General features: G+C 59.3%; 1 protein-coding gene and 1 long non-coding RNA gene across 4 annotated transcripts in view; one reads left to right on the top strand and one right to left on the bottom strand.

The window, feature by feature from the left end:
• The first annotated feature begins 1572 nt into the window (after positions 1 to 1572).
• KCTD15 (potassium channel tetramerization domain containing 15) lies at positions 1573 to 17013 on the top strand. Of its 2 annotated transcripts, XM_059044408.2 has the most exons (7): positions 1573 to 1800; positions 3436 to 3531; positions 5165 to 5257; positions 5905 to 6080; positions 11050 to 11194; positions 14018 to 14323; positions 15469 to 17013. In XM_059044408.2, the coding sequence occupies exons 3-7, from the start codon at positions 5192 to 5194 to the stop codon at positions 15625 to 15627; spliced, it is 852 nt and encodes a 283-aa protein (XP_058900391.1). In that variant the 5' UTR covers positions 1573 to 1800; positions 3436 to 3531; positions 5165 to 5191; the 3' UTR covers positions 15628 to 17013. The 2 variants fall into 2 exon arrangements, with proteins under 2 accessions (XP_058900391.1, XP_066875357.1); XM_067019256.1 differs by lacking the exon at positions 15469 to 17013 and having other exon boundaries at positions 14018 to 14498.
• Positions 14604 to 17387, bottom strand: part of LOC136793041 (uncharacterized) — a 269126-nt gene continuing 266342 nt past the window's right edge. For both annotated transcript variants that reach the window (XR_010837772.1, XR_010837773.1), the window contains one exon: positions 14604 to 16044. This is a non-coding gene — a long non-coding RNA (uncharacterized lncRNA). The remainder of the gene's footprint in view (positions 16045 to 17387) is intronic.

The following is a 17387-nucleotide window of genomic DNA, read 5'->3' as shown; positions in this document are numbered from 1 at the left end:
TTGAACTAACTGCAGGGATGTAACTTTAATGAGAAAATTTCCCCCTTCTCCTGTAGTTCGAGCTCTAAAGTAAATAAATAAATAAAACCTTCCCTTAGGAGGAAAGTTTCTCCTTATTCCCGCGTGGAGAAGTTACAGTACGACGGTGAGGGCCCTCTGTCCACGCGCGAGGTCTCCTGGTCAAGGGAGGCAGGCCCCCCACCTTGTCCTCTTTCCATCAGCGCCCCTCCCGTGAGTGAGGCCGCTAGAGGGCGTCCAGGTCCGGCTGGAGCTCGGGGTGGGGGCCCCGGCGCCGTTCCCGGCCGGAGCGCACCGGTCTTCCAGCTCGAGCCTGGCTCTGGCCCGGGCATCCCCGGAGCCGGACGGGGGCGCAGTGCAGGCCGGGCGCACTGCACCGGAGGCTCCGCGCTCCGTTTCCTAGGAGCCGGGAAATGGTCCAGGAGGAGGAGGGGGGACGGGCGGGGCGCAAGGGAAACAGGAGAAAGAGGAAGGGGAGGAGGAGGTAGAAGAGGAGGAGGAAGGGGCAGCCGACTCGGGGACCAGGAGGGACGCCCCGGGCGCAGGCCTCGGCGCCGCGGGGAGTCTTGGCGGTAGACGTCTCCATCGCGCCGAGCGCGTAAAGGAAATGGCGCGTCTGGCCGCGGGGGGCCGGCCGGGCACCCCCCCCATGCGCCCTTCCCCCGCGGTAGCCGACCGCGTGTCCGCAGACGTCACGGGCGGCGCTGCTCCCCGGTAGAGGGGCAGCCGGGGCAGAGACCCGGGGAGGAAGTCCAGGGAGGGGGAGGGGCGGCACCGGCCCCCGGCTCCTCTGCAGCCCCGGCCGACTCGCTGCCCAGTTTCTTCCCAAGTCCCGCCCCTACCCCCGGGCGCCGCGGCGGCGGCTGCTCTCCTCTTTGTAACCGAGGAGTCAAGAAATGTGAGAAACGTGCCCTGTGTTACTTATTTGGGAGCCGAAAATTTATGCCCAGCTGAAAGCGCCCGGGGAAATATTACATCAGATGAAATGACAATGATTAAAATCAGCTTCTCCCCCGCCCCCTCCCGAGCCCGGAGGAGGCCCGGGCGCCGCGTGGCTGGCCGGCGGGGGGCGGGGGGCTGGGCGCACCGCTCCCGGGAGGGTCCTGGCGGAGGCCCCGGCGGGAAGGCGCGGACTCCGGGGGAGGCGGCTGGTGATCGCCCGGCTAAAAGAAGGGAAACGGCGCATTTTTGTCGCCGAGCGCGGCAGGCGCGGGCGCGCGGAGCTAATTGCGACTCTAATCCTCTGCCCCGCGGCGCAGCCGAGCCCCGAGCCAGGAGTCGCCGCGCGCTCCCGCTCGCGCTCGCAGCGCTGGGTAATTTGGAGCCGGATCGCTGCCCTTTGCGTCCGGGCTCGGCCGCGACGGGGCGCGGGCTACGGGCTAAGGTGGGGGGCTGGCTTTCTCGCCAGCAATCGGGGAAGGCCGCTGGAGAGAGAGGAGGGAGGAGAGGAGGTGGGAGCGGCGGGAGGGCAGCCGGAGAGCGGCGCGAAGAGGAGGAGGAGGCGGCGGCGGCGGCGGCGGCCGCGAGGAGGGGAGGAGGCGAGGGGAGGGCGGGGAGGGGAGGCCCCGGCGCGCCGCGCCGCGAGGGGCCGCGCGAAGCGGGGGCCGGGGCGGGAGGGGTGGGTGGGGGGAGGGTTGGGGGCGAGAGAGAAAGTAACTCCAGGACGAGACCGGAGCGACCCGCGCAGAGAGCAGAGGCGGCGGGGCTGCGCCCGGCGCCGGAGACCAGCGGCTGCGCGGGGCGGGGGCTGCGCCGAGTCCGATCCGCCGCTCCGGCTCCGAGGTAAGCCCCGCGCGGGCGGCCACCGCTCAGCGACGCGCACCCCTGTCCCTAAAGTGGCTGCGATACCCAGAAAGTCGCCCGGCCGTGATTCGGACGTGGGAGGGGCAGCTGCTTTGTCCCGGTGCAGGGCGGCGGGGGCTGGCGGCACGGGGGCACCCAGCACAAAGGCCTGGTGCGGGAGGGGGGGACTGCCCACGTGGGCCGGCCCTGGCCCCGGGTGGACCCTCCCCACGCGGGCGGGCACCGAGCTTCCTGCCGCACGGGGGGGTGGGGGTGAGGGGGTGTTCAGGTCCCGGCACTCGGGCCTCAGTGCCGGGCCGAGCGCCCTGCAGGGCCGGCATGTTTCCGGGGTCAGAACCCGGCTCACGCAGCCGGAGCTTCGGCTGACTGGGCCCGGCTTAGTGTCCAAATCAGAGAGAGAAAAAGTCTCCAACGGGACAGATGTGCATCCTCTGAAGCCCACCCGCGAGTCCGAAACGGGGAGGGGCTGGCGGTCTGGTAGTCCTCCCAAGCGCGCGGGGTCTGGAGCCCCAGGCGGGCCGCGCGGGGATGCGATCGCCGCCTCCGGATCCCCGATTCCCGCCGGTACCCCCTGACTTGGACGCGCTCACCGGCACACTCGCAAACAGCCCCCCTCCCCCGTAGCTGGAGCGCGTTTCAGTCCTCCCGCGCCCCCCACCTCCGACTGCAGAAAGATCAGCTTCAAGTTTTCACTCTGCGTCTCAAATGTGCATGAAGGAATTTAACTGCACGAGTGAATAACAGCATTAGTTTCAATTAATTTTTTTAAAATCCCGGCAACAATAAACTTTGAGAACAAAAGCGCTTTTACGTCCTTAATTAGGCGAGCTTCCCATCTGTGGTCTCTAAGTGTCTGCCTCTTGATTTAACTTTGTCTTCCGCCCCGCCCGTGCCGCACACCCTCGCGGTCTTGCCAGGCGATTTGGGTGCCGCGGCCACCGCCGCCCGCGGCGCCGCCGGCCTGCACTCAGCCGGCTCCGGCCGCCCCGAACGAAGTTCACACCGGCCGGCGGGCTCTGCGGCCAGGCTGGCGCGCGCCAGGTGGCCCGCCTGCCTCCCTTCCGGCCCGCCCCCTGGACAGTTCTGCGGGCCCCTGGCCCTCTTGCCCGGGGCTGGCGCCCTGGGCGCAGACCTGAAGGGAGTTCTCGAGCCGCCTTCTGTTTACCTTTTATGGTTAAAATAACAGCTTAGCAAAGAAGCGACTTCACGGAGAAGCGACTTAGTGAAATCGTCTCAAGCTGCCGCAGCTCAGCCAGTTTAATCACCCCCAGAGAGCTGAACAACTGCGAGCACAATGGGACACAAAATCATTTTGTGTGTAAATGAGCGTGGCATTCTGCTCGCTTCCCTCTACTCGGGCGGGCGGGGTTCGGTGGTGGGCGGGCGCGGGACCCCGGGCTCCCGCCGGAGCTTGGAGAAGCGGGTCAATACCCAGCCAGTTTGGAAACCCGCGGGCCGCGCAGCACACTACCGCCGAGGCCCCTGCAACAGGCGGTTTGGCTGAGCCTCGGGAGGGCCGTGGCGAGCTGGGGCTGGTCGTGGGTTTGTTGCTGGTGCTGGCGGAATGAACTTGTGTCTCTTCCTGCACCCACTTTATGCTTCTGACCTTGGCAGTGGTCTCGGGGAAAGGGTCGTTGTCCAGCACCGATGCGTTTGTCGGAGGGAGCAGTGGAGGTTCGCGGCAAGGCGTACAGCCTGGGGCTTCCAATGGTGAGTTTCTGGTGTGCCATGAACATCAGGTGGTGCTTGCGATGGAAAAGTCTGGGTGAGAACCGGATGGAGCAGCTTTTGTGATGGGTACTTGGTGTTAAATGTCACTTCTGAGTAGTGTCCTGGCAGTAGGGCCGGCATTGTGCAGTCCGCTTTGATGGACGTTCCATCGGAATTCCTTCCAGCACAGTTTATCCTCAGTGTGGCTTTCCTTCTGACTCCTCCCTAGCAGAGCCTCCCAGGGCAGGATAGCCCATTCCTGAGACAGGTTTTGGTTTCTCAGAACTTCCTTGAGATAAGTGACCTGGTTTTCTTTTTGAAGCTTGCGGGAACTCAGGAATGCCCAAAGCAGCAGACCCTGGACAGCTAGAAGTTAAACATCACTGTCTGCTAATAGCCACCCCCACCCATTTCCTGTCAGAGGACTTGCCAGGACACCGAGGGCAGGACAAATCCTCGGAGAGTGACCCGGCTTAAATTTGCAGGATTTGATTCTCATTGGACCTTGGTTCATGTATTAAAACTGGATGTTGAATTTCAAGGCACAAAGTCGATCCCTGAGAGAGGTTCGGTTAAACCTGCAACGGATAAGTCCAGGTTTAGGTATGTGGAAGCCAGTGGGGGCGGGGGGGGGGATGATAGTCACGTCTCCCCCAGCCCCAGGTCAGTGGAAGGGTCTGCTTAAACCTGCTCTTCTCCAGCCCTCCTGCATAGGGCCTGCAAAGTGTTCTTAGCTTCTAGAGACTGTGGGAAAATCTTATTTCAGGTGGTTGGGGCTCAGAGGAGAGTGACTGTGTGTGGGAAGGGCAGGAGAGAGTGTTCATTAGCTGAGCTGCTGTCTCCTTCTGGCCAGCTTTCTAATGCCTTGGGGCTGTGATCCCAAAGGGATCTGGAATATATTAGGCACAGACAAGACGGTTCCCGGGGTCTGAGGAGAAACTGCAGAGGTGCAGGCTGGGCAAACAAAGACAAGTTTTCTTCTCTAAGGAGCCACAGGGGGAGCGGTGGCTTCCTAAGTGACTTTCACTCTTCCCTGGCTTCTCTGTGTCCAGCCAGTTGCAAACTGCATCTTAACACCGCACAGACGGTGTTCAAAGAGGTCCTGGGGCTCCCCAGCCCATGGAGGGTGGGGGGATCCTCTCTGAGCTGTGGTTCCCAGGGTTCTCTCTGAAGCAAGAGGAGACATGCTTGGTAACGTGTCTCGAAACCAAAATACCAAGAAAATCGGATTTGTTCTGAAACATTTTGGGGGCAATAATGGTGAGCATATGTTTCAGTACTGTCATTAGCTGAATTAGCAGACATGGAGCTGCCCTGAAAACACATGTGTGAGTGAGAGAGAGAGAGAGAGAGAGAGAGAGAGAGAGAGAGAGAGAGAGAGAGAGAGAGAGAGAGAGAGAGTGTGTGTGTGTGTGTGTGTGTGTGTGTGTGTGTGTGTGTGTAAGTAATCTCCTATGGCCCGGAGGCTTGCTTTGGAGTGTGGGGACAGGATAGTACCAGGCAGTGTGGTAGGGCATGGGGTCCTGGGATGCATGTTCATAAAGGAGGCTTGTAAGCATCTTTGACTGGGAGACCCGGCGCCCAGGACCACTGAGGAGAAAGTCCTGTCTGGTTGTGTTGGTGCTTCCCACAGATACTCTGGGCAGCGATGGAAGCCTAGATGCCTCACCGCAAGGAGCGGCCGAGCGGGTCCTCGCTTCACGCCCACGGCAGCACTGGCACCGCGGTGAGAGCCAGCAGGGTGGGCTGGGTCAAAGTCTGGTGTCCTCCTCTTTGCCCTCTTCCGAAGCGCCAGCTCACTGGCTGCCCTTCCTCGCAGCCGCAGCCATCGCTGTGGCATTCAAGAGATGGCTGTTGACTGGCCGTGCGATTATGTATTTTTTTTTGAAACAAAAATGCTTTTAATTTGATGTGAAATTTACTACATGTATAAAACTCAACGCCTTAGGTGCTGAGGAAGTCACTAATTTAGAGGTGTCTCGTTACTGAGACAAACTTGCAAAAACCCCTGAATCCCAATTCACAAATTGGTGATTCGTTTGTCAGGGGATATTTCACATCTAACACATAAGCCCACGACCTTTAATTAGAATTTTGCAGTTTGTTTTATGCCTCTGGAGGCTGACACCTTGAAAATTTTTTTTTCTTGATTTCTTATTGCTAATAAGCATCTTTCTTTTTTCCCTCTGGTACTTTGAAGAAAATGATGCAAATACACTTAATTACAGTGGTGGCCATAATTTGTCAGCTGAATATGTGATCAGGCACAGGCAGAAGTGATCTGATTAGATCTGTGATCACATTGGCAATAAAAGGAGTGCATAGCTCCTTCGTGGAGAAAACCCTTGTTTTGTGCCTTGTTTCCTTCTCCAGGAGGGAGGAAGCATGTCTCGGTTGTCTCTCACCCGGTCGCCTGTGTCTCCCCTGGCCGCCCAGGGGATCCCACTACCTGCCCAGCTCACTAAGTCCAACGCGCCTGTGCACATCGACGTGGGCGGCCACATGTACACCAGCAGCCTGGCCACGCTCACCAAGTACCCTGACTCCAGGTAAGAGCCAAGCCCCTCGTGGTAGCAGGGCGGGCAGCGGTGACAGGCAGCATCTGTAGCCTGCTACCAGCCAGCACGCAGGGCTCTCCGAGGCCCCCCTGCTCCTAGACCTGGGGAACTAGGGTTTAGGAAGCTGAGTGTCCCTGTCAATGGCTGCTTTGCACAGGGACTTGTGACCCTGAGCTGGTGGCATTGGTAGTGTTAAGGGGGGAGTTCCTGACTCACTGGCAGAGGCCACTTTTCAGAGGCAGCCCCAGCTGCAGCTGGCCAGCAGCTGGCTAGGGAATCTCATGTTCCTTCAGGTTACTCTTGAGTGAGACTCAAGCCTGGCCTTTGCAGGGGACCATTCGTGAGCAATGCTGCGTACTTCTTGGGGTCACGCTGGGGAGAAATAGTTCATCCTATTTCCGAGTCTAACCCTTGGGATAGAGCATAAGGGGAGGGATGAGGGGGAGCTGCAATTTGTCATCTTTGCCTGTTTGGGTGGTCACTGCTGGACCCTAAGGGCTAGCAGCAGGCTCCCTTGGATTTGGGGGGGGTTGCAGTGACTGGCTAGGAATTCCATGATGTTCGGGAATATCCACAGCTATGGATAAGCGTGAGCCACGCACCGCCATCAGCGGGCAAAGCGTCTCTGACCGGGGGACCCCCCCCCCCACTCCACCCAGCTCCCCGGTGCTCCTGACTCCTGGACTCATTTGTGGGAGGCGCCGGGCACTGCTGACTCTCCCGCTTTTGCCTCTCAGGCATGTCTCTCCTAGGGGCAGACCTGGTTTCCCCCTATAACAGCAGGACTGACCAGAGGTGGGATGGGTCTCTGAGCATCTCCTGGAGATGATGCCGCATGCTGCTTGCTGAGCCTGGGACTGCTTGCTCCTGATACAGTGAGGGGGCCACCACTGAGGCCTGGCAGCAGGAGGGCCACGGCTGCAGGGCATCACCTCTGTTTTAGACATTTAAAATAAAAAGAGGAGTTAATTAATCCCCCAGACACCAAGGGGGATCGGCTCTGGGAAGCTTTCTGATCAGGCTGCCTCGTCGCTGCTGCGGCCGCTCGGAGCACGGAGGATTCATAGTGCGTGGGAGGATTCATAGTGCGTGGAAGTCGCGGCTTTGGGGGCTCATTGGAGGCCAGGGTGGCGCCCTCCAGGGGGGAGTGCTGGAGGTGGATGCAGTGTGTCGTTCAGAATTTGGGGAATCCGGTGCAGGTGGCGGTTGGAGCTTCCCTGCCTCAGCAGACAGAGGCTAGGCCTGGGGCACTTGTGACCTGGGGGTCTCGGAGGGGGCAGCATCCAGGAGGCCACGTCAGCTGTGTCGGCCCGGCACTCTCTGGCAGAGCCCTGTCTGGGGTGGGAGATGGATTCTGCTTATTTAATTTCAACTTTGCCTTCTGCGGCATTCGCGCATTGTTTGAGATAGATCATCCCTTAATCGGTTGAGGATGTTTGCGAGTGAAATTCATAAAACCCTTGCCCTCAACCTCTCTGAAGAGTGTTTCCTGAAATCAGACACTTGCCTTTCTGGAGTCATCATGGCCCAGGCCTGCAGGGAACAGCCTCCTCATTCAGTCTCCAGGCTGCTGCCTGGAGCAGGGCGGGCAGGGGGTGGTCCTCCCCTCCCAGACCCACAGCCCATCCTCTCCCATTGTCCTGCTCTGACGTGGGGCGTGGGGCGGGCCATCTTGCCGGCCTGTGACCTGTGGGACCCTCGGGCCAGCAGGATGTGCCCAGAGGGGCTGGCGGTCTGCATTCTTTCCTGGGGCTGGGCCTCAGGATGAATCTGTTGTTCTGCCTGGATGGCTTCCAGGCTCACTGGAGAGCAGCTCCTCAGGCCTGAAGCTTTGGCCTAGAGGCCAGCGGGGTGGTGTGACCTGTAGGACAGTCAGGACAGTGGGTCAGGCCAGGCCTGAGGAGTGGGTTGGGCAGCTCTGCTGGCCAGAGCCCCTCAGATCTCTCTCGTCCTTCTTTGAGTAAATTATTAAAATTAAAAAACTGTTTTTCACTAATTCTGGAAACAAAGATCAGTCCCTCACCCAGGATCTCCGATGTGTAAGTCACCTGGAGATGGAGAATTGTGTTAAGGTTACCCGGGGTGGAGGGGGTTCTGGATGTCAGCAAAGTCCCACTCTGGGCAATGCCGGGAGTCCCCCCAGCCCCTCAGGTCCTGGTGCCCACAGAGCTATGCCTGGGCTTCTGGTTCTTGGCAAGGCAGGGAGCGCCAACGGGTCCTCGCCCAGAGCCGGCCCCGCCCAGCTGCCCGGGGCTGGGAGTGGACTCCTGTGTCTTCCACTGCAGTTGCTGGACATCGTTTAGCTCCTGCCATGGCCGCCCCACGCTTGCGTTCATGCTCGCTGTGGAAAGCAACAAATTAAGATGTCCAGGAACTTTAGAACTAATAAAACCTGCCACTGAAACATGCAGGAAATTGGAGCCAAAGCTTTAAAAAAAAAGAAAAGAAAGAAGAAGAAAAAGAAGACAACCCCTATCAGCTGCTGGGGTCAGAAATGGCCAGCTTATTCTGTGGAAGACTTCTGAAGTTGGTACCCCGAACCTGCAGCCTCCTTCAGAGAGTGGCCTGGGGTGGGAATGGACTCTGAAGACCACACACGCGTCGGGAGCTCCCTTTGAAGTGACTGTCCTAACCTTCCCTCAAGCTGCTCATGTCCTTGATAGCTTCAGACCCTGAGGGCATGAAAGGCCTTAGTCTGTGAAGAGACACCGAACCATGGAAAGACCTAGAACTAGCCAGTCCTGAAATAAGGCAGATTGAGAGCCTTCTAGCCTTGGACCAATAAGACAACCTAGAACCCAGGAAGCCCTGGAATGTGGTGGATTGGGAGTCCTCTGGACCAACAGGTCTGGAGCTTCACAGCCTGATGTCAGGAGGGATTTGCGACACAAACAGCCGTGGAACGGTGCTTGCTGCACACGGAGATTGAGCTCAACCAGGAAGGGTGGAGAAAATTCTGCAGGGAGGCTGAGGCTTCACACTTGCTGGCTGACCTGTGGAAATGGCTCTTACTTCTTCCTGCTGGTGCCACGTGGGGTCCCTCAGCAGTCTGCTGATGACTGCCCATGGCGCCTGGCATCCTCGCTCAGTCCTGTCTGTCTCCAGGGCTGCTGGGTGGCCCTTATTCTGACATCTGGGTGGCCAAGCTCTGCTGAGTTTAGGTCTTGAGGAGTTTGAGGCCATGGAGCCCGCAGAGCTTTCCAACCGGGTTGTGTTCCCCCGTGTCCCTGTCATCAGGCCTGGGGGTAGATCGGGCTCCATGGCCTTTGGAGCTCTGCGATGAGTTGTATCTGGGTGACCGCAGCACTGGCTCCACAGGCTTGGGCCTCTCCACACCCCCCACCCGTGGGCTCTGGCCTGCTCATGCACATCTACGAGGCAGCCTTGCCCTTTATACGGCCCCACTGGGCCACGTGTCCAGAGTGAGGACAGGTTAGTTGCTCCACCGCTGGGCAGACCCCCCTGGCCAATGCCTGAAGTGTACCAGGCCACCAGAGTGGATGGTGTCAATGGGAGGCCCCGAGAGAGGCTTTGGGTGCCATGCCCCCCCAGCTCATTGCCCTGGCACACAGTGGCAGGAGTGGGGCAGGGCCTAAGGAGCAGTGATCTGGAGAAGATGGAGGAGTGGACTGCCGAGGGAGAGGGCAGCCTTCCTGGGAGGTCTTGCGGTGCAGGTAGAGTGAGGGGGCTGAGCCTCGGCTTGTACAGGTTGGGCTGGAAGGCCTGGGGCCCAGGTTGGGGCCACCGTTCTCCTGGGCTGTGCAGGGTCCAGCTGGGGACGTGTGTGTGGCCCTGCCTGTCTGCCGAGGGACGTCTGGAGGTGCTGCCGACCTCCCCGCGGTTCCCGAGTCAAGCTCTTGGCTTTCCCCACCCCCTCTTCGGGGTGTCCTAACTCTCCCCACCGGGGCCTGGGGTCTGCAGGGGAAGTTAGCCAAACCAGAGCCTGCCGCCCTGGGAAGTGGGGAGGCCTGGTTCCTCCTATCTGGAGTGGAGAGGGCCAGGCAGCAGGACGCCCCGAGAGCCTCCTGCAGGTCCTGTGCTTCTGTCAGAGCCACTGCCCTTCAGAAGGTGGGGTGCTGGGACCTGGCCTCCCCTCCCCGGTGCGCACATGCTGTAGCACGTGTGCACGCATTGGAGCATGTGTGTGCACTGTTCTGTGTGCATCCGCACTGGTATGTGTGTACACACTGGGGTATGCGTGTGTGTGTGTGTGTGTACGTGTGTGCACTGTACCTGCAAACACACATATGCTGTCCCCGGTGCCTGCCTCTGTTCTCCCCTAGGGTTCCCTGAGCGCAGGGCTGTGGGTGGTTCGTCTGTGAGTTTGTCGAGCGTACATAGCTGTGTCTCTGGGGGACCCGTGCTGCCTGGTGTGTCCCTCACCGGGATGTGTCCGGGTCTGCCTGTGATTTGTGTGTTGTGAGGGAGGGGATCACGTGACGCCGTGCCTGCTGCCCGGGCGTGTCCTGTCCGCTGCTCGTTCACGCAGGTTGGGCGAGGTGGATGTGTGTGACCCGGGAGCATGGCAGCTGGTTTACGTGTGTTCACCGGGCGGGAGGCTGTGAGCTGGCGTGTCGGGTGGTCAGTGGGGCTTTTCTGGGCAGTTCTGTATGGCAAGGGTTTGTGTGCGTGGGACGAGGTGTCTGTGTCTCACTGGAGTTTTCCAAGCCTGTAACCTGTGTCAGCGGGCAGGCGGGTGTACAGAGCTGGGTGTGTCTCTCTCTGGCTGTGGCTTGTGAGTGTAGGCAGGGCGTGTGTATGTGCTGGTTGCCGCGCTGGCGTCCCGGCTGACTGTGGCCTGGCTGCTGCTGGCATGTTCAGACATCCTTTTCAGTCCGGGCGCAGCCCGAGTCACCCGTGTAAGGCCCCTCGCCCCTTCAGCAGGGCGAGCTCTAAGGAGTCGGGGTGGGGCAGGTGGACCTGCCCTTCCATCCCACATCTCCACCCCCGTCTCTCCCAGAATAAGCCGCCTCTTCAATGGCACGGAGCCCATCGTCCTGGACAGTTTGAAGCAACATTATTTCATCGACCGGGACGGGGAGATTTTCCGCTATGTCCTGAGCTTCCTGCGGACATCGAAACTGCTGCTCCCAGATGACTTCAAGGTAAGTCCGCAGCCAGCAGCTGCATGGCACGCTGCCTGCGCGGTGGCATTACACAGGGTAGGCTGTGGCTTAATAAATGGACCCACGGTTGTCATGGCAACCATAGAAACGTAAACGATGAAGCCGAGGGCTGAATCAGTTTTTCTAAACTAATTTTGTTTTCTCACATTTTTAGCTTATTTATCAGGGTGTAACAACAATTAAGCAGCGGCAGTGGCGCTTTACCCCGATTTCATGTTTGTCGTGTTGAACGACTGTCGTGTGCCGGAGTTCCAGGAGTTAGAGGTTCCCAGATCCGTTCCTTGTAGGCACTTGGCAAGGGGAAAACTGATCCAAACCAAACACCCTTAAAACAAAAGGTTGCCGCCAGGTCTCCGGGCGAGCCTGTCTGCGGCAGCCGACCTGGTTCTGAGAGTCCTTCCTGCCTCTGGTGCTGGGCCCCTCACAGCACGGGGATCCCGGGCGCAGGAAGCCCATGCCTGGGCTACCCCAGCTCCAACCAGCAAATGTCCTTCCTTTCTTGCTTCCTGCCGGCACCCAGAGGACCCAGTGGCCCTGGGGCTGTTTTATCCTTCATTCAATTCAGTTCCTGGGTGCCAACAGCCGAACTCGGGCTGAAAGTGCAGTGAAAGACAAGGCAGACATGGGTCCTGTTCCCAAAGAGTGTTTACGGTCTAGTGGGGAGACAGATGCTGAACAAAAAGACACTGGAAGTCCACAGGCGCGAACGCTTCAGAGAAGCAGAGAGAGAGTGAACCACGCGGAAAGCGGGCCTGGGTGGCTTTGGAGGCAAGGCTGTTTCTCTGGGTGATGGTGGAGGAACGGGGGCAGACAGGTGTGAGGGCCTTGGTGGGGAGGGGGAGGGGAGGGCAAGGAGCTGGATAGGTGGCAGCCTGGGACCATATGAACTGGGAAGGGAAGAGCAGGAAGGAAGGCTGCTGCTTGGTGTCAGGACCTTGGTGGCCGGCTCAGCATTTGGCTTTTTACCCTGAATGCAGTGGAAGGGTTGTGGTTAGGGGCATGACCGTCAGATCTGTTGTGTGGAAAAGGATGCGGAGGGGAGCAGGAGGGCTGAAGGCGGAACAGAGTGGCAGATTAGATTCACGCTTAGGGAAAAGATGCAGAAGCCATGGGTGCGGATGGCGAGGGTCGGGGGCCCTCGAGGGTGCCTCTGGCCTGCACCTTGAGTCCTGAGTGGATGTGTGGAGGCCCAGGGTAGAACAGGCTGGGGGAGAGTGGCACCGCACTCCTTGTGTGGAAGAGCTGGTGGGGCACCCGGGGGAGACGTTCTGGGCTATGAGGAAGGAAGTGGGGTGGTTTGCAGACATCATTTCAAACCTTGCGTGGATGAGAGCAGAGGCCCGGCATGGTGCCCTGAGGAATCCCTGTGGAGGAACAGGATGGGTTCTTTTTCATTTTTGAATTTTATTTTATTTACTTTTTAATACAGCAGCTCTTATTAGTTACCTAGTTTATACATATTAGTGTATACATGTCAATCCCAATCTCCCAGTTCATCACACACACCCCACCACTTTCCCCCCTCACCGTCCATATGTTAGTTCTCTACATCTGTGTCTCTATTTCTGCCCTGCAAACCGGTTCATCTGTACCATTTTTCTAGGTTCCACATACATGTGTTAATATACGATGTTTGTTTTGCTCTCTCTGACTTACTTCACTCTGTATGACAGTCTCTAGCCCCACAGGATGGGTTCTTGACTGATGACAGGCCGGGGGAGGCTTCCCGTGGGGTGACTCCGAAAGCTGGGGTCAGTCAGCAGGAGGAATGGACTTAGGGACAGTGGAGTGGGCCCGGCTCTGGGCTTCCTTGCCTCCCCCCAGGCATCCTCAGGCTCACCAGCCGGACTTGAGCTGAGTGGTGTGGTCATGGGTCCTCAGCTACTCAGGGCTGGGGTGGGTGTGGGTGGGTGTGTCTGATCATCAGGGCCTGAGGGGTGGTTGGTACGAGCCCACCAGCCCGGGAGTCGGCTGCTGGTGAGAGGTGGGTGTCCCTCCAGACACCTCCTCACACTGCCTGCGAAGGCAGGGGACGATCTTGTTGTCCTTTAAGCTTTACCCCCTCTTTGAGCTAGGTGTTTACATCCTTTTTTTTTTTTTTGCGGTTCACGGGCCTCTCATTGTTGTGGCCTCTCCCGTTGCGGAGCACAGGCTCCGGACGCACAGGCTCAGTGGCCATGGCTCACGGGCCCAGCCGCCCCGCGGCATGTGGGATCTTCCCGGACCGGGGCACGAACCCGTGTCCCCTGCATCGGCAGGAGGACTCTCAACCACTGCGCCACCAGGGAAGCCCTACATCCATTTTATAGATGAGGAAACAGAGGCTCAGAGAAGGTCTGGTAGATAATGATGCCGAAAATCCAACCCAGACAGGTCTGTTTCACCTCCCTGCCCTGCAGTGAGCTCCTCCAGGGCAGGTGAGGACGGGGCTGCCCCGTGCCTTGCTGAGAAATCAGCAGGTTTCCAGGCATCCGCACAGCCTCTGGCTCCTCTAACCTAGCCTCCGGGTCTATCCAGAGGCTTCTCTCTGCTTCAGGGGGATGAAGCCCACCCCCAGTGCTTGGGGCCGGATGGAAGAGCTCAGGGGGTCTTGGGACAGGTGCGCACGAGCTGCTGCCTGGACGGAGGCAAGACCCTTTTTGGGGGCACACGTTCACCCGAGCCTTGTTGCCCCCATCCCTACCATGGGGACAAACCATCCCAGCCCACACTGTGCCCTGGGGGTGCGGGGTCTGAGAGGGGGCCCCCTGGAGCCGGCAGGGCAGGTCCCCACCTCCCCCACCCGTGTGCGCGTGCCCGCAGGACTTCAGCCTGCTGTACGAGGAGGCGCGCTACTACCAGCTGCAGCCCATGGTGCGCGAGCTGGACCGCTGGCAGCAGGAACAGGAGCAGCGGCGCCGCGGCCGGGCCTGCGACTGCCTGGTGGTGCGGGTCACGCCGGACCTGGGTGAGCGCATCGCACTCAGCGGCGAGAAGGCTCTCATCGAGGAGGTCTTCCCCGAGACCGGGGACGTCATGTGCAACTCGGTCAACGCCGGCTGGAACCAGGACCCCACGCACGTCATCCGCTTCCCGCTCAACGGCTACTGCCGGCTCAACTCGGTGCAGGTGAGGGCTGGCCGGCCGCTGCCTCCCCTGTGCCTCCCCGACGCCCTCCGGCGGCAGAGGGAGATGCAGGAAGGCTCGGTCCCTGCAGTGGCGCGGCCCTCCGTGCCATCTTACAGGAAAGGCAACAATGTGTCGATGCATAATTTATGTCCCGCTCATAATTAAATGATGGCGCCTGGGGGATGGACTTAAAAAAATTGATCTATGCTTTTTTTTTTTTTTTTTTTTCCCGAAAGGATGTTCTATAAAAATGGCCTAGAGTATTTTCAACAAAGTGTGCTTCATTTGACACCCAGAGTCTGACTTTGGATTCAAATTAAACCCAGGCAGTAGGAGCAGCAGGTCAGAGGCCAAGAGTAGCGGCGGCCTGGAGCCCCCCCCCCTCCTCATCATGCTGTTCGAGGTCACCAGCACCCAAACAGCCACCCAGTGCGTGTTTGGACTGGCTTTCCCCAGATGGGTCTAAGAGCTGGGAAGCCCCACATGGAGTGGAGGCCTGTTTTCCGTCGGCTCTTCCAGACCCAAGAGCAGATTCCTATTTCAGGCTTGGGGCAGAGTGGACTTTGTGGGGAAAATTCCGCAAGCTGTCCGTCAGAACTTGCTAGTTGCAGGACCCAGGTGTCAGACACAGTGACCAGGCCCTGCCCTCACAGAGGCACAAGCCCGCCCACGTGGACACGGAGACCTGCAGAGACTCAAACATCAGGAGGACGCCTCCCCTCCACCCCAGGCTCCCTTGAGCTGATGGGCCCCCAGGCATCAAACCATCTGGGACTCGCAGCTCAGGGAAGCAGGTGGCTGCCCAGAGGCTGGGGGCAGGGTCTCTATTGCTGGGGCCTCAGTGAGGGAGGGGGACCTGGGGCCATGCGTCTGGAGAGAGAGGGGCCCAATCAAGCTTGTGGACCCCTGAGGGCAGCAGGGTGGCCGCCCATCCAGGTTTGGCTGTTTGAGGGGCCCTGGGGCCTGGCTGCCCCTGTCCCTTCTGTGGCTGCCCGCTGGATGTTCTGCAGGGACCTCTGTCAGCAAGCAAGACATGTCTTAACAGGAGAAGGTATCTTGCCCTGGCTAGTGCCCACCTGCCCACCAGGCAGGGCAGGCAGACTCTTGCAGCTGGGCATGACTGACCCCTGTTTGTTCCCCGGCAGGTCCTGGAGAGGCTGTTCCAGAGGGGTTTCAGCATGGCTGCGTCCTGCGGGGGTGGCGTGGACTCCTCCCAGTTCAGCGAATATGTGCTTTGCCGGGAGGAGCGGCGACCGCAGCCCACACCCACTGCTGTCCGAATAAAGCAGGAGCCCCTGGACTAGGCCCTGCCTCAGTGCCCACCTGAGGCCTCTGGGCCCTGGGGACACGCCAGGGACCAGGAAACAGTGCTGGGGAGTTCTGCCTATGCCTGCTTAGCGGTGGCCGTGAGACTGAGGGTGGGGCTGGAGGGTCCAGAGCCTGCCCAGAGAGCCCCAAGGCCCCATGTGTCATGGCAACAGAATGTGGGATGCTGGAGGCATGTCCACTGAAGGACTGTTGATGTGACCCAAAGATGCCGAGGTGGGAGAACTCGGCCACCAGTTGTCTGGGCCCCTCGGGTCCCAGTCCGGTCCTCGAGGCTCCACATGTGCCAAGGCAGGGTCAGCAGAGGCCTCCCCAGTGCACGCCGAGGAGCTGTCCATCCTTCACCACACGGCAGACTCCAGTGGGTCTCCTTGCGTCAGAGATGGCTTATTTTTCTACAGTATTTAAGACGGAAGTAACTGTAAGTGCACAAGTCAGAGAGGCCGACAAGGACCAATGCTTCTTTATCTGGTGCTCAGCTCAGTTGGACACGCAGCCTGTCTGCAGGGGTGGGGGTGGAAGAGCTGCCGGACACTCGGGCCCAGGTGCCCGCAGAGCAGGGCTTGGAGACTTCTGGTCCCTGCTCTAGGGGCAGACGCAGGGATGGCAGTGCCACAGGGGCTGAAACTGGGCTCCCACGGGGTGGGGCTGCTGGGAGGAGGGTGGTACAGGCGTGGGGGATGGATAGCTGTGGAACCACTTGAGACCCTACCTTTGCTGCCGCCTGGGGCACAGGCCACACTTAAGAGCCACCTGGCCAACTAATGGCCTTTGATTCCTGTCCGTGCGTGCCCACACCTGGGCTCCCAGAGAAGTCATCTCCCCATCAGGACCAGCCACGGGGCCACACCACATCCTTACCTCAGGAATGGGCCCCACGGTGAAGGGGCCCATCTGTCAGCAGCATCCTCTGGGTCCCCAGCTCAGGAAGCCGTCCCCCACTCTGATTTTCCCACACTCATATGCACACTGAATTTTAATTAGACCGTTGTTACACTAGCTTGCCAAGTAAGACCCGGACAGAGTGATACCTGGGGTTCTTGGCCCTGGATTCCAATGCGGACTGCCTCTGAGGGGTCCTCACAGACCTGCTGCCTCTCAGATGACAGGCCCAGAGATGGATACCGCCTGCCTTGTCACAGATCCCTCCCCTCCCCTCCCCTCCCCTCCCCGAGATGGCTCTTTCCCTACCGCAGAGAACTGCTGGGTGGGCGGGGCGTCCTGGCCAGCACTGCCCCTTGTTCGATGCCTGTAGACTTGTATATGACTCCTTTAATATTGTAAAGATGCTGATGTACAATTGTCGCGTGTTTGTGTAAACACATTATGTTCCTAGTTCATGCCATAAATGATGCTATAAAGCGAAAGACTGAGGCTCCATCCTGTGCAGAAGCGGCGGCCAGGTTCCAGCGTTCCGTGCTGTGCAGGGAGGTTTGGGGATGGGGTTCCTGCCTCGGTTCCTTCAGTTCAGATGAGGAAGGACCAGCAGCGGTAACTGGGGGAGGGGGAGGGACAAGGGTCCTGAGCCTGCTGTTGTTTATTGCATTAGGGTGTTTCCTCACTGCCCAGCCTGTCCTCGCTGGGCAGCACAGATTCGGAATTCTGATTCACAGCCCCTAACCAGATGCAAGCTGGGGAAAGGCAGACCCAAAGTGTCCCGGGGCTTTTGAACCCAGTCTTCAATGTTTGTGATCTTTCCCTCCCTCTGGTTTTTGGTTGAGGTTGACGTCCTCTTTAG

This window comes from Kogia breviceps, chromosome 18 (assembly GCF_026419965.1).
Source record: "Kogia breviceps isolate mKogBre1 chromosome 18, mKogBre1 haplotype 1, whole genome shotgun sequence".
Classification (NCBI taxonomy): domain Eukaryota; kingdom Metazoa; phylum Chordata; class Mammalia; order Artiodactyla; family Physeteridae; genus Kogia; species Kogia breviceps.
This window is presented reverse-complemented; position numbering and strand designations above follow the sequence as displayed.